This window comes from Scyliorhinus torazame, chromosome 16 (genome assembly GCF_047496885.1).
Source record: "Scyliorhinus torazame isolate Kashiwa2021f chromosome 16, sScyTor2.1, whole genome shotgun sequence".
NCBI classification, from domain to species: domain Eukaryota; kingdom Metazoa; phylum Chordata; class Chondrichthyes; order Carcharhiniformes; family Scyliorhinidae; genus Scyliorhinus; species Scyliorhinus torazame.
Genome location: NC_092722.1, coordinates 93,647,245 through 93,669,952, shown reverse-complemented (window position 1 = coordinate 93,669,952; position 22,708 = coordinate 93,647,245). Strand labels below are relative to the sequence as shown.

At 50.4% G+C, this 22,708-nt stretch overlaps 1 protein-coding gene across 3 annotated transcripts in view; it reads left to right on the top strand.

Moving 5' to 3' along the window:
• The window catches only part of vps26a (VPS26, retromer complex component A), a 239,827-nt gene that overhangs the window by 194,228 nt on the left and 22,891 nt on the right, over positions 1-22,708 (top strand). For all 3 annotated transcript variants that reach the window (XM_072478757.1, XM_072478754.1, XM_072478756.1), the window contains 2 exons: positions 4,671-4,777; positions 4,863-4,931. In XM_072478757.1, coding sequence (XP_072334858.1) covers positions 4,671-4,777; positions 4,863-4,931 — 176 coding nt within the window. The remainder of the gene's footprint in view (positions 1-4,670; positions 4,778-4,862; positions 4,932-22,708) is intronic.

Genomic DNA, 22,708 nt, shown 5'->3' with positions numbered 1-22,708 from the left:
CCTATGCCCCCTAGTAATTGACCCCTCTACCCCGGGGAAAAGCCTCTGACTATCCACTCTGTCTGTGCCCCTCATAATTTTGTAGACCTCTATCAGGTCGCCCTGCAGTACACCTGCTTGGTCTGGCTTCAGCTCCAACACTGAAAACAAAACCAAAAACACACCCTGCAGCAAACAGCCTAAAACGAAAGTAAAAAGCTGACAGACAGCCCAGCTCCACCCACTCTCTGACATCACTGCAGTAGTAAACACCCATTTCTTAAAGATACTCTCACCACAGATATTTATATACACACCCATTTATAAACACCCATTTCTTAAAGGTGCTCTCACATGGCAGTATTATTCAGCAGAATCACCAATTTTAGAGGGTTCACTTGAGAGAGCAGCAGCAGTATTTTTATTTTTTAAGGGCTTTACGGGTGTTTAATCAATAATTTTTTATTTACCTTTTAAACCTCTTAGGGAATTCAGATCAGAGGAGATGGAAGTTAAGGCAGTTGCATGCTCCTCCTGTAGGATGTTGGAAGTAAGAGACACCAATAGTGTCCCCACTCACTACACCTGCGGGAAGTGCACCCAACTCCAGCTCCTCCTCAGAGACCGCGTTATGGAATTAGAGCTGGATAAACTTTGGATCATCCGGGAGGCAGAGTGGATGATAGAGAGGAGTTACAGGGAGGTAGCCACGCCCAAGGTTCAAGAGCAAATAACCTTTTTCTATGATCTTGATTGAGGAATAAATATTGGCCGGAACTGGACATAACTCCCCTGCTCGTCTTCAAAATAGTACCATAGGAGAACTATGCGAGGAGGCAGACAGGGCCTCAGTTTAATATTTGATCTGAAAGATGACACCTTCCTGCAGAGTCACTGGGTTACAGTCAGGTGAAGGAAAGGGAACAGGCAAACAGTGCAGGAATCCCCTGTGGCCGTTCCAGTTCAAAACAAGTATGCCATTTTGGATGCTGACCTCCCAGGGGAAGGCCATCGCGGCCAGGTCTCTGGTACTGAGCCTGGCTCTGTGGCTCAGAAGGGAAGGGAGGGGAATAGAAAAGCGATAGTGATGAGAGACTCAATGGTTAGGGGAATGGATTGGAGATTCTGTGGTCGCGAACGAAACTCCTGGAATGTATGTTGCCTCCCGGGTGCCAGGCCCAGAGATGTCTCGGATCGTGTCTACAGGATTCTTAAGGGGCAGGGGGAGCAACCAGAAGTCATGATGCACATTGGCACCAACGACAAAACTACGAAAAGGGGTGAGGATCTAAAAAGTCATTTTAGGGAGTTAGGTTGGAAGCTAAAGAGCAGGACGAGCAGAGTAGTGATCTCAGGAATGCTACCGGTGCCATGTGCTAGTGAGGCAACAAACAGAGCGAGTGCAGCTGAACATGTGGCTACGGGGCTGGTGGAGGAGGGAAGGCTTCAGATATGTAAATCATTGGGATACCATCTGGGGAAGGTGGGACCTGTACCTGAAGGACTGATTGCACCTAAACTGGGGGGGGGGGGGGGGCACCAATATCCTGGGCGGGAGCTCTTCGGGAGGGTTTAAACTAGTTTCGCAGAGGGATGGGAACCAGAGCTATGGATCAAAGGATAGGGTAGCGAACAGGCAGAAATAGTATGCAGCAGGTCAGTGAGGAAGGATAGACGGTTGATAGGGCAAAGTTGCACTCTGTGGGATGGGTTAAAGTGTGTCTGTTTCAATGCAAGGAGTGTCAGGAATAAGGGAGATGAACTTAGAGAGCATGGATCAGTACTTGGAACTACGAAGTTGTGGCCATTACAAAGACATGGATTTCATTGGGTTGTTGGATGTTCCGGGGTTTAGAACAAGAACAAAGAACAAAGAAATGTAGAGCACAGGAACAGGTCTTCGGCCCTCCAAGCCCATGCCGACCATGCTGCCCGACTAAGCGACAATCTTCTACGCTTCCGGGGTCCATATCCCTCTATTCCCATCCTATTCATGTATTTGTCAAGATGCCCCTTAAATGTCACTATCGTCCCTGCTTCCACCACCACCTCCGGTAGCGAGTTCCAGGCACCCACTACCCTCTGCGTAAAAAACTTGCCTCGTACATCTACTCTAAACCTTGCCCCTCTCACCTTAAACCTATGCCCCCTAGAAATTGACCCCTCTACCCCGGGGAAAAGCCTCTGACTATCCACTCTGTCTATGTCCCTCATAATTTTGTAGACCTCTATCAGGTCGCCCCTCAACCTCCTTCGTTCCAGTGAGAACAAACCGAGTTTATTCAACCGCTCCTCATAGCTAATGCCCTCCATACCAGGCAACATTCTGGTAAATCTCTTCTGCACCCTCTCTAAAGCCTCCACATCCTTCTGGTTGTGTGGTGACCAGAATTGAACACTATACTCCAAGTGTGGCCTAACTAAGGTTCTATAAGGTTTAGATGTTTTAAGAAGAATGGGGAGGGAGGTAAAAGAGGAGGGGGAGTGGCACTGTTAATTAGAGAGTGCATCACAGCTGCAGAAAAGAAGGTAGTCAAGGAGGGTTTGTCTACTGAGTCAGTATGGGTGGAAGTCGGAAACAAGAAAGGAGCAGCCACTTTATTGGGAGTTTTCTACACTTTAGAAAATGTCAATATTGCTGGCTAGACCAGCATTTATTGCCCATCCCTAATTGCTAGTGAGAAGATATTGGTGAACTGCTGCTTTGAACCGCTATAGTCTGTGTCGGTACACCCACTGTGCTTTTAGGGAGGGTGTTTCAGCAACAGTGAAGAAATGCAGGGGGTGACCACAGTACCTCTAGTGGAGGTGATGCCAGAGCCAGAATGATTTTCTGCACCGTCTCCAACAGTGACCATGGTGCGGTCAGTTCAGATGACGAACTACACACAGCCCCAAAAACTACCAACAAGTATGATGAAACCAGAGTCCACTGGAACCAGGGAGTTGCCTGGCACTTCTTCCATCCTCAGGACCGCTGCCCCTCAACTCCAGAAGGCTTACTGACCGGGGAAACGTGGAAAAAGAAGGAATGCAATTGGTAGCCAGACCACCCAGAAAGAAGTGACCACCACTCAGTGTACTAAACCACCACCACAGCAACCAGACTGTCCAGGCGGAGTGCAATACTTGTTAGGTGAATTGGACATTTTGAATTCCCCTCTGTACCCGAATAGGCGCCGCAATAAGGTGACTCGGGACTTTTCACAGTAACTTCATTGCAGTGTTAATGTAAGCCTACTTGTGACAATAAAGATTATTATTATTATTATTATTATTAATACTTGTCAATGGAAAAGGCACATGAAGCCATGTCTACACTTTGCCCCAACTAACAATCCACCACCAAGATCAACAACCCCTACATCCTACCACCTCTTGATTGGACGCAAGTGAGGTGAGGCAGAAGGACACGACATCTTGACCACATCAAGGACTTGAAGTGCGGAGATGGGGTAGCATGAACTCTATTAACGCATGCTATTAAAATGTTAATCACAAAGTAGTTTAGAGTTAGGGTGGCGCAGTGGTTAGCACTGCTGCCTACGGCGCTGACGACCCGGGTTTGATCCCGGCCCTGGGTCACTGTCTGTGTGGAGTTTGCGCGTTCTCCCTGTTTCTGCATGGGTCTCACCCCCACAACCCAAAGATGTGCAGGGTAGGTGGATTGGCCACGTTAAATTGCCCCTTAATTGGAAAAAAATAATTGGGTACTCTACATTTTTTTTAAACTAAAGTAATTTAGAGTTCTTATTTGCAATACTGCAGTTAAGTATACAAGCCTTCTGACAAGACAACTTAAATCAAGCTGTAGGTAAATATTGTCAGTCCATATTTTATGGGCAGCACGGTAGCACAAGTCCAAAGACGTGCAGGTTAGTTGGATTGGCCATGATGAATTGTCCTTAGTGACCAAAAAAGGTTAAGAGGGGTTATTGGGTTACAGAGATAGGGTGGAAGTGAGGGTTGAAGTGGGTCGGTGCAGACTCGATGGGCCGAATGGCCTCCTTCTGCACTGTATGTTCTATGTGTTCATATCCAGGAGATAAAGACTTTGGGGTGGGTGTTAAGGAGGTGGTGGAAAGGTGTAATTGAAGGATCCAGTACATTAATCGCTAACCTGGGACTGAGTACAGTACTGCCCAATGGTGCTTAGTTAGCAGTGTTGAGCTAGGTGCCAACATGTCAGGGCATGCCATGGAGTCCTCTCTGTCCCTTACCCTCTGCTGTAAATATGTATATAGTTGAGTAATGTTAATAAAGATTTCTTGGTAACTTCTCCAAGACTAGGTAATGGTGTCATACATCATGGGTAGCCACAACCCAACAAAACACTTCCTACTATGCATTTGTGTTCACAGCAAAAGGCAGATGTCCAGAATCAGAAACTTTTGTGATCTAGTTTGTGCTTATGATTGGGACTATCGTGTTGTGACATTAACGATTTCCACTGCCAAGTATGTTTCTCACAGTCCCGTTCATCTCAAAATGCAGAAGATACAAAACTTAGAATTTTATTCAGTTTACAATAAATGTGATTACTTGGAAGGAAACATCAGTAGAAATTCTTAAAACAGCATTGCTCAAGAGGTTCAAGTGCGTGTGTGTGTGTGTACATATATGATATGTATATATGTAAAAAAGCTGCTCATCCCAGTCTTCAGACCTGTGTTCTTTTGGTTCTTTAATAGATATCACTTGAAGGATGTGATTGTTGGTAAGATCTACTTCCTGTTGGTGAGAATCAAAATCCAGCATATGGAACTTCAGCTGATCAAAAAAGAGATCACTGGTATTGGTAAGGAGAGCAATGTTCATTTGTTCTCTGTTGTCTGAGATCAGGATATTTTGACTGCCTGATGAGTGTTCTTTTGTTTTATTAGGGCCCAGTACAACCACAGAGACGGAAACTATTGCCAAGTATGAAATAATGGATGGAGCTCCTGTTAAAGGTGTGTTGTATAATTGTATTATATTTATCTTGACTAGAAACACCTGAAAGTGCTTTGGGCAGCACGGTAGCATAGTGGTTAGCACAATTGCTTCACAGCTCCCGGGTCCCAGGTTCGATTCCCGGCTTGGGTCACTGTCTGTGCGGAGTCTGCACATTCTCCCCATGTCTGCGTGGGTTTCCTCCGGGTGCTCCGCTTTCCTCCCATAGTCCAAAGACATGCAGGTTAGGTCAATTGGCCATGCTAAATTGCCCATAGTGTCCAAAAAAGTTTGGGTGGAGTTACGAGGATAGGGTGGAGGTGTACAGATAGGGTGGAGGTATGGGCATAGGTAAGGTGCTCTTTCTAAGGGCCGGTGCAGACTCGATGGGCCAAATGGCCGCCTTCTGCACTGTAAAATCTATGATTCTATGGAAAACTCAGCCCGAATTGAGAACAGATCGAGTTTATCCAGTGAGAACAGATCGAGTTTATCTTACTGCTCCTCCAAGCTAATGCCCTCCATACCAGACAACATCCTAGTATACCGCTTCTGAGTGATAGAAACTGGACGACATTGGCAAGTTGGGCCGAAGGGCCTGTTTTAAAAAATATATATATGTTTATTAAAGTTTTTTCACACAATGTTTCACCTTACAAACAATAAAACCCCCCCTTGTAACAAAATAGAACGAAAACGCACATAGCAAGATATATACATGGTAAAACGATATGCTACAGAGCTTTGTACACCGTCTCCCTCCCGTACATGCCAGTTTCCCAAATCTTTCATGTGTTCTCTTGCTCAAACACCCCCTAGGCAAACCCCCCTCCCCCCCCCCCCCCCTTTCACAGGACATCCTCTCCCCCCCCCCCCCCCCCCCCCCCCACCCCACCTCCCCTGGGTTGCTGCTGCTGCTGACCGACCTTCCTCTAACGCTCCGTGAGATAGTCTAGGAACGGTTGCCACCACCTGTAGAACCCCTGCGCAGACCCTCTCAAGGCAAACTTTATCCTCTCCAGCTTAATGAACCCAGCCATGTCGTTTGTCCAGGCCTCCACGCTGGGGGGCTTCGCCTCCTTCCACATTAGCAAGATCCTTCGCCGGGCTACTAGGGACGCAAAGGCCAGAATGCTGGCCTCTTTCGCCTCCTGCACTCCCGGCTCGTCCACTACTCCAAATATTGCTAGGCCCCAGCTTGGCTTAACCCGGACTTTCACCACCTGAGATATTGCTCCCGCCACTCCTCTCCAGAACCCCTCCAGTGCCGGGCATGACCAAAACATATGGACATGGTTCGCTGGACTCCCTGAGCACCTTCCACATCTGTCCTCTACCTCAAAAAACCTACTCAACCTCACCCCCGTCAAGTGCGCCCTGTGAACCACCTTAAATTGTATCAGGCTGAGCCTGGCACACGAGGAGGAATTAACCCGACTGAGGGCATCAGCCCATAACCCCTCCTCAATCTCCTCCCCCAGCTCCTCCTCCCATTTACCCTTCAGCTCCTCTACCAACGCTTCCCCCTCTTTCATCTCCTGGTATATTGCCGACACCTTGCCCTCCCCGACCCATACACCCGAGATCACCCTGTCTTGAATTTCCTGTGCTGTGAGCAACGGGAATTCCCTCACCTGCCGCCTCACAAACGCCCTCACCTGCATGTATCTAAAAGCATTTCCCGGGGTATCTCAAACTTCTCCTCCAGTGCCCCCAGGCTCGCAAACGTCCCATCGATGAACAGGTCCCCCATTCTTCTAATCCCCGCCCGATGCCAGCTCTGAAACCCCCCGTCCATCCTCCCCGGGACAAACCGGTGGTTACCCCTGATCGGGGACTACACCGAGGCTCCCACTGCACCCCTGTGCCATCTCCACTGGCCCCAGATCTTTAGCGTTGCTGCCACCACCGGACTCGTGGTGTACTTTGACGGCGAGAGCTGCAGCGGTGCCGTCACCAGCGCCCCCAGGCTCGTTCCTTTACAGGATGCCATCTCCAACTTCTTCCGTGCCGCCGCCTCTCCCTCCATCATCCACTTACGGATCATCGCCACATTTGCTGCCCAGTAGTATCTCCCTAGGTTCGGCAGCGCCAACCCTCCTCAGTCCCTACTGCGTTCCAGAAACCCTCTCCTTACCCTCGGGGTCCTATTCGCCCACACAAACCCCATAATACTCCTGCCTACTCTGTTAAAAAAGGCCTTGGTGATCACGATGGGAAGGCACTGAAACACAAAAAGAAACCTCGGAAGGACCACCATTTTGACCGACTGAACTCTACCCGCTAGCGAGAGCGGTAACATGTCCCATCTTTTGAAGTCCTCCTCCATCTACTCCACCAACCTCGTCAGATTCAGTTCATCTGGGGACCCCAACTCCTGGCTATCTGGATCCCCAGGTACCGAAAGCTCCCCTCCGCCCTCCTCAGTGGTAGTTCGCCTATCCCCCTTTCTTGGTCCCCTGCCTGTACTACAAAAAGCTCACTCTTCTCTACATTGAGCTGATAGCCCGAAAAATCCCCAAACTCCCTTAAAGTCGGCATGACCTCCACCATACCCTCCACTGGATCCGCCACATACAGCAACAGGTCATCCGCATAAAGCGACACTCGATGCTCTTCTCCCCCTCGGACCACCCCCCTCCATTTCCTAGACTCCCTCCAATGATATGGCCACGGGTTCAATCGCCAATGCAAACAACGGGGGACAGAGGGCACCCCTGCCTCGTCCCACAGTACAGCCGAAAATACTCCGACCTCCGCCAATTCGTCACCACACTCGCCACCGGGGCTCTGTAAAGGAGCTTAACCCAACTAATAAACCCTCCCCCGAACCCAAACCTACGCAGCACTTCCCAGAGGTACTCCCACTCTACTCGGTCAAAGGCCTTCTCCGCGTCCATAGCTGCCACTATCTCCGCCTCTCCCTCCACCGATGGCATCATTATCACGTTTAAGAGCCGCCGCATTGGTGTTTAGTTGCCTGCCCTTTACAAATCCCGTCTGGTCGTTGTGGATCACCCCCGGGACAGAGTCCTCAATTCTCGTAGCCAGCACTTTTGCCAGCAACTTAGCATCCACGTTGAGGAGCGAGATCGACCTGTACGATCCACATTGCAGTGGGTCCTTGTCCCGCTTTAGGATCAAAGAAATCGTCGCCTCCGACATTGTCGGGGGCAGGGTCCCTTCCTCCCTTGCCTCATTAAAGGTCCTCACTAGTAGCGGGGCCAACAGGTCTGCGTACTTCCTGTAGAACTCCACCGGGAACCCATCAGATCCCGGGGCCTTCCCTGCCTGCATACTCCCCAAACCCTTGCTCAGCTCCTCCAACCCAATTGGTGCCCCCAAACCAGCCATCTCTTGCTCCTCCACCCTCGGAATCTCAATTCCTAGGAATCGTCTCATCCCCTCTTCCCCCGCTGGGGGCTGGGATCTGTGCAGCTCCTCATAGAAGGCCTTGAATGCCTCATTTATTTTCGTCGCACTCCACACTGTGGCTCCCCTTCCATCCTTGACCCCCCTATTTCCCTCGCTGCCATCCTCTTACGGAGCTGGTGTGCCAGCATCCGACTCGCCTTCTACCCATACTCGTAGGTCGCCCCCTGCGCCTTCCTCCACTGTGCCTCTGCCTTCCCTGTGGTCAACAGATCAAACTCCATCTGGAGACGTCGCCTTTCCCCAAGTAATCCCTCCTCAGGGGCCTCTGCATATCTCCTGTCCACTCTTAAAATCTCCCCCACTAACCTCTCCCTTTCCATGCCCTCTATCCTCTCCCTATGAGCCCTAATGGAGATTAGCTCACCCCTGATCACCGCCTTCAGCGCCTCCCATACCACCCCCACCCGCACCTCCCCGTTGCCGTTGACCTCCAAGTACCTTTCGATGCACCCCCTCACCCTCCCACACACCACCTCATCTGCCAGCAGTCCCACATCCAACCGCCACAGTGGGCGTTGGTCCCTCTCCTCTCCCAACTCCAGTTTTACCCAGTGCGGGGCGTGATCTGAAACGGCTATGCACTTCCGTTCCCTGCACTTTCGGGATCAGCACCCTGCCCAGAACAAAAAAAATCTATCCGGGAGTAGGTTTTGTGGACGTGGGAGAAAAAAGAAAATTCCCTGGCCTGCGGCCTGGCAAACCTCCACGGATCCACTCCCCCCATCTGATCCATAAACCCCCTAAGCACTTGCCTCTTTCCAGTCCTTGATCTGGAGCGATCCAGTGCTGGGTCCAACACCGTGTTGAAATCCCCACCCATGATCAGGCCTCCTACCTCCAGGTCCGGAATGCGCCCCAACATGCGCTTCATGAATCCGGCATCATCCCAGTTCGGGACGTATACATTTACCAATACCACCCACATCCCCTGCAACTTACCGCTCACCATCACATATCGCCCTCCGTTGTCCACTACGATATTCTTGGCCTCAAACGACAGCCGCTTCCCCACCAATATTGCCACCCCTCTATTCTTCGCGTCTAGCCCCGAATGGAATACCTGTCCTACCCACCCCTTTCTTAACCTGACCTGATCCGCCACCTTCAAATGTGTCTCTTGGAGCATGACCACGTCTGCCTTTAGTCCCTTTAAGTACGCGAACACTTGGGCCCTCTTTACCGGCCCATTCAGGCCCCTCACATTCCACGTTATCAGCCGGATTGGGGGGATCCCACCCCCCCACCCCCGCCAACTAGCCATCTCCTTTTCTAGGCCAGTGCCGTGTACGCGCCACCCTCACCCTCCAGTCCCCCAGCCGGGAGACCCCGCCCCGACCACCTCTTCTGTGTCCCATTCCCCTTCGGCCAGTGCAGCAGCAACCCTTCCCCCCCCCCCCCCCCCCTTCCCCCCCCCCCCGCTAGACCTGTGTCTAGCTTTTTTGCTCCCCCCATATCACTCCCGTAAGTCAGCTGACACCTGCTGACCCCGGCTTCCCCCGCCGTCCCATTGACCTCCCTGCGTGGGAATCTCCCAATCAGTGTGCGTTCCACCATTCCCCCTCCCGCCTTTCTTCCCTAGCGCGGGAAAAAACCCCGCGCTTTCCTAAGCCTACCCCGCCCCCTCTGGCGCAGCTCCTGTCGCGGCCTTGTCTCTTTCCCCCATCGCAATCCCCCTCTCTCCCCCAGCTCGTGTAACATTTCCTGCGCATGCTTAACACCCTATATACAACAAACATCAAACACCCCCCCCACCCTCACAAACCCTCAGTTTGAGTCCAACTTTTCGGTTTGTATAAAGGTCCACGCCTCTTCAGGCGTTTCTAAATAATGGTGCTGATCCTTGTATGTGACCCACAATCGCGCTGGCTGCAGCATTCCAAATCTCACTCCTTTCTGGTACCGCCTTGGCCCGGTTGAAACCCGCTCTCCTCTTTGCAACCTCCGTGCTCCAGTCCGGGGATATTCGGAGCTCCGCATTCTCCCAGCTGCTGCTCCACTCCTTCTTGGCCCATTTCAAGAGCCTCTCTCTGTCTGTGAAACGGTGAAACCTCACCACAATCGCCCTTGGTGGCTCGTTAGCCTTGGGCCTCCTCGCCAGCACCCGGTGTGCCCCATCCAGCTCCAGAGGCCTCGAAGGGGCCTCCGCGCCCATCATCGCCTCAAGCATCGTGCTCGCATATGCCCCGGCATCGGCCCCCTCCACTCCTTCAGGGAGACCCAGGATCCGCAAGTTCTTTCTCCTCGACCTGTTCTCCAGGTCTTCGAATCTTCCCACCCACCTCTTGTGCAGCGCCTCGTGCTCCTCCACTCTCACTGCCAGGCCTAAGATCTCGTCCTCATTCTCACTGACTTTTTTCTGCACCTCCTGGATCTTTACCTCGTGGGCCTTCTGGGTCATCCCTAGTCCTTCAATCGTCGACAACATAGGCGCCAGCATCTCCTTCCGTAGCTCCTCAAAGCAGCGCTTGATGAACTCCTGCAGCTCCGGCCCGCATTCCGCTTTGTCCCCGGCCGCCGCCATTTTGCTTTTTTTCCCTAGCTTCTCCCGCTGCTCCAATGCCGTTTTTCTGGCCGTTTCACTTCTGTTCCGGTCCATAAAAGGTGAAGGGGGGCCTTGCTCTTCCCTTCCCCACGGATAGTTGTCAAAAAACTTCCCGTTGGGGCTCCTCTAAAGAGCCCGAAAGTCCGTGATAGCGGGAGCTGCTGAATCATGCGGCTTAGCTCCGCATAGCTGCAACCGGAAGTCAAGGGGCCTGTTTCTATGCTGTAAACATCTATGACTCTTGGTCGTGTCCTTGTCCTGTAAACTTCCTGCTGCTACTCACATGATGCTGGGTCTCTGGATTTCAGTGAGTTGTCTAGATCCACATAACAGCATAGTTTCGGCCTGTGACTGCAAAAAGCTATTTTGAACTATATACCACTAATGTGACATATGTGGGTACGTGCTCCTCACTGGTGATGGTGAATGATGTGGAGATGCCGGCGTTGGACTGGGGTGAGCACAGTAAGAAGTCTTACAGCACCAGGTTAAAGTCCAACAGGTTTGTTTCGATGTCACTAGCTTTCGGAGCTAGTGACATTGAAACAAACCTGTTGGACTTTAACCTGGTGTAAGACTTCTTATGGTGATGGTGAAGTGATGGGATAAGAAAAGAGGCTAAAGAGATTTCCTACTGCTGGGAGAACCTGTATATTGCAGAACATTGATTGTGGCTGTCGCTTGGCTTGTTTAAAATGAGAAACGGAAGAGGAAAATGTTACAGCTGCATTTCGATATTGCCTTATCCTCTCGACATGCTTCGCAGAATAACTTGGATAGAAGTACAAAGAACAAAGAAAATTCAGCACAGGAACAGGCCCTTCGGCCCTCCCAGCCAGCGCCGATCCAAATCCTTTATCTAAACCTGTCGTCTATTTTCCAAGGATCTACTTGCTTCTGTTCCCCGCCCGTTCATATATCTGTCTAGATGCATCTTGAATGATGCTATCGTGCCCGCCTCCGCTGGCAAAGCGTTCCAGGTACCCATCACCCTCTGCGTAAAAAACGTTCCACGCACATCTCCCTTAAACTTCCTGCTGTAGGTGAATCTACCCTTAAATCCTGATCTTTGGACTTCCGGTTGCAGCGATGACCAGCTAAGCCGCACGCTTCGGCGGCTCCAGCTCGAATGGACCTTCGGGCTCTTTTAAGAGCCCCAACGGGGAATTTTTTCGGGACGAAACCCGGTGTGGGGTGAGACAACAGGGAGTTCCCCCCCCGTCCCCCAGCGAAAAAGATATCGGCGGCGGCGGCCAGATCGCGAAGAATCCTCGAGGACAGGGGCAGAAGGAAAAAAGGAGCAAGATGGCGGCGGAGGGAGCCCAGGCGACATGGGGGCCGGACCAAGATGAATTTTTAAGACAGTGTGTGGAGCTGCTTAAAAAGGAGGTGCTGGCCCCGATGCTACAAGCAATTGAGGGGCTTAAAGAGACTCAAAAGACCCAGGAGATGGAGCTCAGTGTGGTAGAGCAGAAGGTGACGGACAACGAGGACGAGATCCTGGGCCTGGCGGTCAAAATGCAGACGCACGAGGCGCTCCGCAAAAAGTGCATTGAAAGGATTGAAGTCCTAGAAAACAGATCACGGAGAAAGAACCTCCGGATCCTGGGTCTCCCCGAAGGAGTGGAAGGAGCGGACGGCGGGGCTTACGTGAGCACGTTGCTACGCTCGCTAATGGGAACTGAGGCCCCCTCGGGCCCCTTGGAAGTGGAAGGGGCCCATCGGGTCCCTGCGAGGAGACCAAAGGCGGGAGAACCACCTAGGATCGATGATCGTGCGATTTCACCGCTTCAATGACAGAGGTGGTTCTGAGATGGGCCAAAAAGGTACGAAGTAGTAGATGGGAGAATGCGGTGGTACGAGTGTACCAGGATTGGAGTGCGGAGGTGGCGAGAAGGAGGGCGAGTTTTAATCGAGCCAAGGAGGTGCTACACAAGAAGAAGATGAAGTTCAGGATGTTGCAGCTGGCGCGACTGTGGGTCACGCACCAGGAGAGGCATCACTACTTCGAAACGGTGGAAGAAGCATGGACCTTCATTAAAAACGAGAAACTGGATCAGAACTGAGGGACTGATGTTGGAGGGGAAACGACAATGCTGATGTATATAGAGATGTAAATTGGGGAGGGGGGGACACTGAGAAATGTGGGAGCCGGTGGGGGGGGAAGAAGAGACATAGGCGGGGGATGGGGAATGGGAGTGGGGCGGCAGAGAGAGCTGCGCCACGAGGGGCGGGACGGCTCTAGAGTACACGGGGCTTATTTTTCTTGTTCCCGCGCCAGAAAGATGATGGCGGGAAGATAGGCACAAGGCGGATGGGAGTTCCCCACACGGGGGGGTCAAGGAGAGAGCGGGAGAAGCCGGGGTCAGTTGAAGTCAGCTGACTTTCGGAAGCAATGTGGGGGGAGTAACCATGCTAGACTGGGATCTAGCGGGGGGGGGGGGGGGGGGGATAACGGGGTTGCTGCTGCAGAGATCGAAAAGGAACTGGTAAAAGAAAAGGTGGTCGGGGCGAGAATGCGCCGCCTGGGGAACGGGTGGGTGCGTGGAACCGGGACGTGGGACTGGCCCAGAGAGGGTGATGGCTAGCCGACAGGGGAGGGGGGGCAGGCAGCCCCCCAGTTCGGCTGATCACGTGGAACGTGAGAGGCCTAAATGGGCCGATGATGAGGGCCCGAGTGTTCACGCACTTGAAAGGACTGAGGGCAGACGTGGCCATGCTTCAGGAGACGCACCTGAAGGTGGCAGACCAAGTTAGGTTAAGGAAAGGATGGGTGGGACAGGTGTTCCACTCAGGGCTGGATGCAAAGAACAGCGGGGTGGCCATACTGGTGGGGAAACGGGTGTCATTCGAGGTTAGGAACATTGTAGCAGACAGCGGTGGCAGATATGTGATGGTGAGTGGCAGACTGCAGGGAATGGAGGTCATGTTGGTTAATGTATATGCCCCGAATTGGGATGATGCAGGATTTATGAAGCGGATGCTGGGACGTATCCCGGACCTGATAATGGGGGGGGGGGGACTTCAACACCGTGCTGGACCCAGGGTTAGATAGATCTAGATCTAGGACCGGCAGAAGGCCGGCAGCAGCCAAGGTGCTTAGGGGGTTTATGGACCAAATGGGGGGAGTGGATCCGTGGCGATTTGTTAGGCCGATGGCCAAAGAGTTCTCCTTCTCCCATGTCCACAAGGTGTACTCCCGGATAGATTTCTTTGTTTTGTGAAGGTCCGGGTGCAGAAGAGATTTACCAGAATGTTGCCTGGTATGGAGGGCATAAGCTATGAGGAGCGATTGAATAAACTCGGTTTGTTCTCACTGGAACGAAGGAGGTTGAGGGGCGACCTGATAGAGGTATACAAAATTATGAGGGGCATAGACAGAGTGGATAGTCAGAGGCTTTTCCCCAGGGTAGAGGGGTCAATTACTAGGGGGCATAGGTTTAAGGTGAGAGGGGCAAAGTTTAGAGTAGATGTACGAGGCAAGTTTTTTACGCAGAGGGTAGTGGGTGCCTGGAACTCACTACCGGAGGAGGTAGTGGAGGCAGGGACGATAGGGACATTTAAGGGGCATCTTGACAAATATATGAATAGGATGGGAATAGAAGGATACGGACCCAGGAAGTGTAGAAGATTGTAGTTTAGTCGGGCAGTATGGTCGGCACGGGCTTGGAGGGCCGAAGGGCCTGTTCCTGTGCTGTACATTTCTTTGTTCTTTGTTCTTTGTTGTCACTGATTTCGAGGGTGGAAGGAACTATACTGAAGCTATAGTATTCAGCTATAGCTGTTTCAGAGCATGCCCCACACTGGGTGGACCTGGAATTAGGAGAGGAGAGGGAGCAGCGCCCACTCTGGCGACTGGATGTGGGATTATTGGCGGATGAGGGAGTCTGCGGAAGGGTGCGGGGATGTATCGAAAGGTACCTGGAGGCCAATGACGACGGGGAGGTCCGAGTGGGAGTAGTATGGGAAGCACGAAAGGTGGTGGTCAGAGGAGAGCTGATCTCCATCAGGGCCCACAGGGGGAAAACAGAGGCCAAGGAAAGGGAAAGACTACTGGGGGAGATTTTGAGGGTAGATAAAAAATATGCGGAGGCCCCGGATGAAGGACTATACAGGGAGAGGCGACGACTCCAGACGGAGCTCGACCTGCTGACCACAGGGAGGGCAGAGGCACAGTGGGGAAGGCACAGGGGATGAGATATGAATATGGGGAAAAGGCGAGTCGCCTGTTGGCCCACCAGCTGCGAAAGAGGACAGCGTCGAAGGAGATAGGGGGAATTAGGGATGAAATGGGAGCCACGGTGCGGAGAGCAAGGAAGATAAACGAGGTGTTTAAGACCTTTTACGAGAGACTATATAGGTCCCAACCCCCGGAGAGAAAAGAGGGGATGCAGCAGTTTTTGGACCAATTAAGGTTCCCGAGGGTGGAGGAGCAGGAGGTGGAAGGCCTGGGGGCGCCGATTGGGGTGGACGAGGTTACCAAGGGGCTGGGGAACATGCAGGCAGGGAAGGCCCCGGGACCAGATGGATTCCCGGTGGAATTCGATAGAAAATATGTGGACTTGTTGGCCCCGCTGCTGGTAAGGACCTTTAACGAGGCCAGAGAAGGGGGGGACCCTACCCCCGACAATGTCGGAGGCGACGATATCGCTAATCTTGAAGCAAGATAAAGATCCGCTGCAGTGCGGGTCCTATAGGCCTATCTCAGTGCTAAATGTGGACGCCAAGTTGCTGGCAAAGGTGCTGGCAACGAGGATAGAGGATTGTGTCCCGGGGGTGGTGCACGAAGACCAGACAGGGTTCGTAAAGGGGAGACAATTAAATGTCAACGTGCGACGGCTACTAGGGGTGATAATGATGCCCCCAGCAGAGGGGGAGGCAGAGATAGTGGCGGCAATGGATGCAGAGAAGGCTTTTGATAGGGTGGAGTGGGAGTATCTATGGGAGGTGCTGAGGAGGTTGGGGTTCGGGGAGGGGTTTGTCAGCTGGGTTAAACTCCTATATGGGCCCCCAACGGCAAGTGTGGTCACAAATCGGCAAAGGTCGGAGTATTTTCAACTACACAGGGGAACAAGACAGGGATGCCCGTTGTCCCCATTACTGTTCGGGCTGGCAATTGAACCACTGGCCATAGCGCTGAGAGACTCCAGAAAATGGAGAGGGGTGATTAGAAGGGGAGAGGAACACCGAATGTCACTCTACGCGGATGACCTACTGCTGTATGTGACGGACTCAGTGGGGGGGATGACAGAAGTCATGCAGATATTGAGGGAGTTTGGAGATTTCTCGGGATATAGGCTTAACATGGGAAAGAGTGAGCTTTTTGTGATACACCCTGGGGACCAGAGTAGAGGGATAGATGGCCTACCGCTAAGGAGAGTGGAAAGAAACTTCCGATACCTGGGGATTCAGATAGCCAGGAGTTGGGGAACCTTGCACAGACTCAATCTGACTCGACTGGTGGAACAAATGGCAGAGGATTTCAAAAGGTGGGACATGCAGCCGCTGTCGCTGGCGGGCAGAGTGCAGGCGATTAAGGTGATGGTCCTCCCGAGGTTCCTATTCGTGTTCCAATGTCTCCCTATACTGATCACTAAGGCCTTTTTCAAAAGAATAGATAGAAACATCACGAGCTTCGTGTGAGCAGGGAAGGCCCCGAGGGTAAGGAGGGGGTTCCTACAACGTAGCAGAGTCCGAGGGGGACTGGCGTTGCCGAATTTGAGCGATTACTATTGGGCCGCCAACGTGGCGATGATTCGTAGGTGGATGATGGAGGGAGAGGGAGCGGCGTGGAAAAGGCTGGAGATGGCGTCCTGCAAAGGAACGAGCTTAAAAGCGCTGGTGACGGCGCCACTACCGCTCTCCCCAAAAGTCTTTACCACTAACCCAGTGGTGGCGGCAACATTAAGTATCTGGGGGCAATGGAGGCGTCAGAGGGGTGTGCTGGGAGCCTCGGTGTGGTCCCCGATCAGGAACAACCATAGGTTTGCCCCAGGGAGGCTGGACGAAGGGTTCCAGAGCTGGCACCGGGCAGGAATCAGGAGAGTGGGAGATTTATTTATAGATGGGACGTTTGCGAGCTTGGGAGCGCTTGAGGAAAAGTATGAGCTGCCCCGGGGAAATTTCTTTAGATATATGCAAGTGAGAGCGTTCACGAGACAACTGGTGAGGGAATTTCCACTGCTCCCGACACAAGGGATCCAGGACAGGGTGCTTTTGGGGGTGTGGGTCGGGGAGGGCAAAGTGTCAGAGATATACCGGGAGATGAGAGAAGAGGGGGATGAGCTGGTGGGCGAACTGAAGGGAAAATGGGAAGAAGAGCTCGGGGAGGAGATTGAGGAGGGTCTGTGGGCTGATGCCCTAAGCAGGGTAAATTCCTCTTCCTCGTGTGCCAGGGTTAGCCTGATCCAATTTAAGGTGCTGCATAGAGCACACATAACGGGAGCAAGGTTGAGCAGGTTCTTCGGAGTGGAGGACAAGTGCGGGAGGTGCGGGGGAAGCCCGGCGAACCACACACATATGTTTTGGTTGTGTCCGGCACTGGAGGGGTATTGGAGGGGAGTGACGGGAGTGATCTCGAAGGTGGTGAAGGTCTGGGTCAAGCCAGGCTGGGGGTTAGCTATATTTGGAGTAGTGGATGAGCCGGGAGTGCAGGAGGCGAAAGAGCCCGATGTTGTGGCCTTTGCGTCCCTAGTAGCCTGGCGTAGGATTTTACTCATGTGGAAGGAAGCGAAACCCCCCGGACTGGAGGCCTGGATAAATGATATGGTGGGGTTCATAAAACTAGAGCGGATGAAGTTTGCGCTGAGAGGATCGGCTCAAGGGTTCACCAGACGGTGGCAACCGTTCCTCGACTACCTAGCGGAACGTTAGGGGGAAGATAGATGGCCAGCAGCAGCAACCCAGGGGGGGGGGGAGAGGGGTGGGGGGGTAAATTGTTTGTGTTTTTGGAGGGGGAGAGGGGGTGGGGGGAGCATTACTTCGCGTTATTTGGTTAGTTTACTATGTTAGTTAAACAATGTTATATAGCGGTTATCATGTTACCATTTTTGTTGATTTGTAAGGGAAAAAATTGTGTTTGAAAACTTTAATAAAATATATTTAAAAAAAAAAAAAAAAAAAAATCCTGATCTTCTAAGTTTTCTTCAAATACCCTTGTCACAAGCCTGGCCTTTGCCTTATAAGTTCCATCCAGAAGAACCTTTTCCGTGCAAATCCATCTGTGGGATAGAGCTCTTTGTCCCCTATTCGGTACTTCCGTGTATACCCCAAATTCACTCCAACTGTGCAATTCTTGCTGTTTATCACCTTTGATAACTTTTTCATCTAATTTAATTGAAGCCACCAAAATCTCACGTGCATATGGGCTTCTACTCCTATTAGTATTCGTAGCCTTACTCCTGTTCCGAGATCTTGATAAACTACGTCCCCTCTCCCGCCTGGTGTCTAGTTCTGTACTGCTACTGCTTGATCTTTTCCTTCTGCTGTGGGATGTCCTGTCAATAGTTCTCGACCTTTTCCTGCGGACCTGTTCACTATCCAATATACTATCTGAACTGGCACTGCGTTTCTGTGCCCTCCATTTTCGAACTTCGTGTTCCCAATCCATTGTCTTGACCCCCTCCCCTGAATGCTGTACATTCAACCAATGTTTATAATTTCCAGTGGCCTTCCCTGCTCTACTAATAACAGTTGCGTCCTTCCATTGACTAGACCCTTCAGGCAAGTATGCCACTTTTGTACCAACTTTTGGCAGTTGCTCTTTCAGAAAAATGGCCTGTTCTAATTCATCGGAAGTGTTGTGTTCCTCTACAGAAACCCTGTCTATATCAGTTAACTGGTCCTCATAGCTCTGTAACACATGCGTACCAGATGACTCTGGTTCCTCGTCATGTCTGTCTGCTCTGTCTAAATTTGTAATCTGTACCCATTATCTTTGATGAATGTACCCTAACAGTTTGATTACCATGTTGCAAAATAATTGTTTTACCATCTATGCCTATGATCTTCCCTGGGCCTTTCCATTCATTAGAGTTGTCTCTCTTATAGTATACCATGTCTCTTTGCTGAAAAACGGCATCTGATGGCCGTACGTTATGTCTTAAAGCTCTACGAATTCTTTCAGAGACTTCTGCTTCCAAAAAAGCATTTCGACTGCTATGTCATGCATTTAAATGTTCAGCAAAACCAGAGCTAATTGTAGTCTCCTCCCAAGCTGGAGGCTGGTCATCCAAAATGGACGGAATTTTAGGATTTCTACCAAACACTAATTGATAAGGACTATAGCCCCCAACCATCTGCAATGAATTCTTTGCATGTACTGCCCATGCTAAAGCTGAATTTAGCCTGCAATTTGATCGATCTGCCAAAATTTTCCGAAACATGTCATCAATGACAGCATGATTTCTTTCACAGACACCATTACTAAATGGGCTTTCTGCAGCCGTATTCATAACTCTGATATTCACATTTTCACACACATCCCTAAACTCATCATTAGCAAATTCTCCCCCATTGTCCGTAAGGAATTTTGACGGTGGACCCATTCCTGTCCCTATCCATTTTTCCACGATTTGATCCAGAATTACTCTCTTTTCTTTACTTCGTACAATCGTTGATTGACTAAATCTGGTTGCTAAATCTACAAAATGCAAAATAAATATATTATTTGCTTTATCCCAGATCTTAAGGTCCATGGACACAATGTCGTTAAAATCCCTGGCCAAAGGTAGGGTTACTATCGGTCGTGCTGGTGTCCTTCTGTACTTCCTACAAACTTCACAGCGGTCACTAATCTGTTCTATCAGTTTAGTATAGTCGGCATCCCTTACCCCTGCATCCTTTAATAAATTTTTCAGCCTCCGAGGAGACGGATGCGCAAATTGCCGATGCAGTTTTAATACCTCAAGCTTTTTATCAGCTAAAGTCCCATTTTCAACTGCCATTAACACATAACTACTGCACTTCTCCATTGGTCGTACGATTCCCTTTCAGAAAATAAGGGAAAAATCAGAAAGATAGTCATATCCAGCTATCTTTATCCTCGGTTCAGCCATATATCCCATTTTCTTTTCTCACTCACTCCTTGGTTTGATCTGGAGAAGTTGTATCTTTGAACCCTTCACATTTACACAGCAACCGTCCTCTGCTACCAATTGTTAGATGTTTTAGTTGCTGTGATATGAAGTCTAAAGTTCTGTTCCTTTTTCACCAACACACATTTATTTCATTCCAACAGACTTTGCACAAAACTCTAACTACACATCACCTGGCAGAGGCCACCTGAAGCCCCTTTACATATCAGTGTCAATTAATGGATACTTAACATAAATGAGACAACTAATTGCAATGTCTCTTAACCCATTACTTAACAGTAGTAACTAAAACATTTCACATGTAATTTTTAAATTATTTTCTTTGAAACAAAGAAGGCCGAGGGGTGACTTAATGGAGGTGTACAAAATTATGAGGGAAAAAGATAGAGTGGACAGGGTAAAATTGTTTTCCTTGGTGGAGAATTTTAGAATCAGGGGACATAGATTCAATGTAATGTTTTCCTTGGTGGAGAATTTTAGAATCAGGGGACATAGATTCAATGTAATGGCAGAAGATGTGGAGGGGACATGAAGAAGAGCTTTTATATGCAGAGGGTCGTGGGTGTCTGGAATTCACTGCCCGAGTTGGTGGTGGAGGCAGAGACCTTGAATTCTTTTTCTTTTTAAATTACCTGGAAGTGCTGGAAGCTACAGGGCAATGGACCGGGTGCAGGAAGGTGGGATTAGAAAGGGCACCTGGGTGTCCTCTGGTTGACATGGAGCTGTAACCTTTTTTTCGTAAAACATTTCATTGAGGTATTTGTGATTTTGTAACAATAACAGAAGAAACAGTGTACATACAAATATAAACATAGTGCAAAGGCCGCCCTGCTCCCTCACAGGTCCCACCTTTCTTACACACTAATGTAAGCTAAACCCCACCTTTCTCTGCTGACGCTTGTTGCTCTTATTAGCCTTAGTTTATTACCTCTAATTCTGTCACCTTTGCTCACGAGTCGCCAGGTATCTTTCTGATACCGCCACGTGGTTCAAGCTCAAGTTATGATTAATAATGCAACACACCGCTTAGTAAGAATTAAATCAACGGTCATTTATTATATACAGCAATTAATACTTATACAATAATGCTACTTCTAGACTAATACCTATAACTAACAGGCCAATACTTAACTTTTGGGGATGGCCCACCAGGTCAGGGAAACAAATGGTTTATCGAATTGGGTCTGGCCTGCGGGATTCAAAGGCTGATACAGGTCGATGGCTAGGAGTCTCTATCGGGTAGCGATCGCTGGAGTCAAACTTACAGTTTCTGGTCGATGTTCTTGCGAAGGTTGCGAGCAGGAAGAGAAGGGAGAGAGAGAGAGATCTGAACTTGGCCGCTCACTTTATAGGGCCCAGGGGCTTCCCGCCTCCCGGGGCGGCCCTTGACCCTGAGTCCCAAGTGATTGTACCTGTTCCAAATCACTGGGGTCGATACGTCCAATTGCGAGGCGATTCCCCGATCGGGGGGTGGTCGTTCACCTGCCTTTGTTTCGGCCACTGCAGGCGCCGACAGGTCTGGCCCGGTATTCAATTGCTAATATGTTGCAATTGTTCCCGGGGATAGCTGATTAGACTGCAGATGTCTGGGTGGATGGGCTGTTAATAGCCCTGAGTATCGATCTGGGCCAACTTCCCCAGAGCCGAATATGCTATTCTGTCTGCAGCTGTCCGTTTCTGTCTTGTTCCCTGCTTTTCCCAGCAGCCTTTCCGGTTAGCCATTTTAAATCGGGTTTTGGCCAAATTAATCGGGACGCAGCCATTTTACCTGGCTACACGCTTAATTTTCTCTAAAGAAGTCGACGAATGGCTGCCACCTCCGGATGAACCCTGACATTGACCCTCTCAGGGCGAACTTGATTTTCTCCAGACAGAGAAAGCTAGCCATGTCAGTGAGCCAGGTCTCTGACTCAGGGGCTCTGAGTCCCTCCAAGCTAATAGTATCCACCTCCGCGGAGGCTACCAGGGAGGCAAAGGCCAGAACGTCTACCTCTTTCTCCTCCTGGACTCCCGGATCCTCCGACAATCCGAAAATCACCACCTCTGGACTCGGTGCCACGCTTGTTTTTAACACCTTGGACATGATATCCGCAAACCCCTGCCAGAATCCCCTAAGCTTCGGGCATGTCCAGAACATATGAACATGGTTTGCTGGTCCTCCCGCACACCTTGCACACCTGTCTTCTATCCCAAAGATATCCCAATTTTAAATCGGGTTTTGGCCAAATTAATCGGGACGCAGCCATTTTACGTGGCTACAATCCCGCCTTGTGATCCTAATGCGAAGCGTGAAGGATCACATAAATTTTGTCCTCTTCGTTCCCTGACCGGGGGGGGGGGGGGGGGGGGCACCTCCTACATGGCCACTACTCTGACCCTAGCTATGCACAAAAATTTACCTAAACAATTCTTGAGGGCGCTATGTCAGGCAGGGGCATGTATCAAAAAAATAAAACTGGGAACCTCTAATTTTACCTCAATACTCTATACTCACTAAACATTGCATTGTCCTATCTTTCTAAAACATACAACAACAATCACAACATTTAATATACACTTTCCTGGCTTGGCAGTCAAGCTCAGGATCATACATTATAGAACATAGAACAATACAGCGCAGTACAGGCCCTTCGGCCCACGATGTTGCACCGAAACAAAAGCCATCCAACCTACACTATGCCATTATCATCCATATGTTTATCCAATAAACTTTTAAATGCCCTCA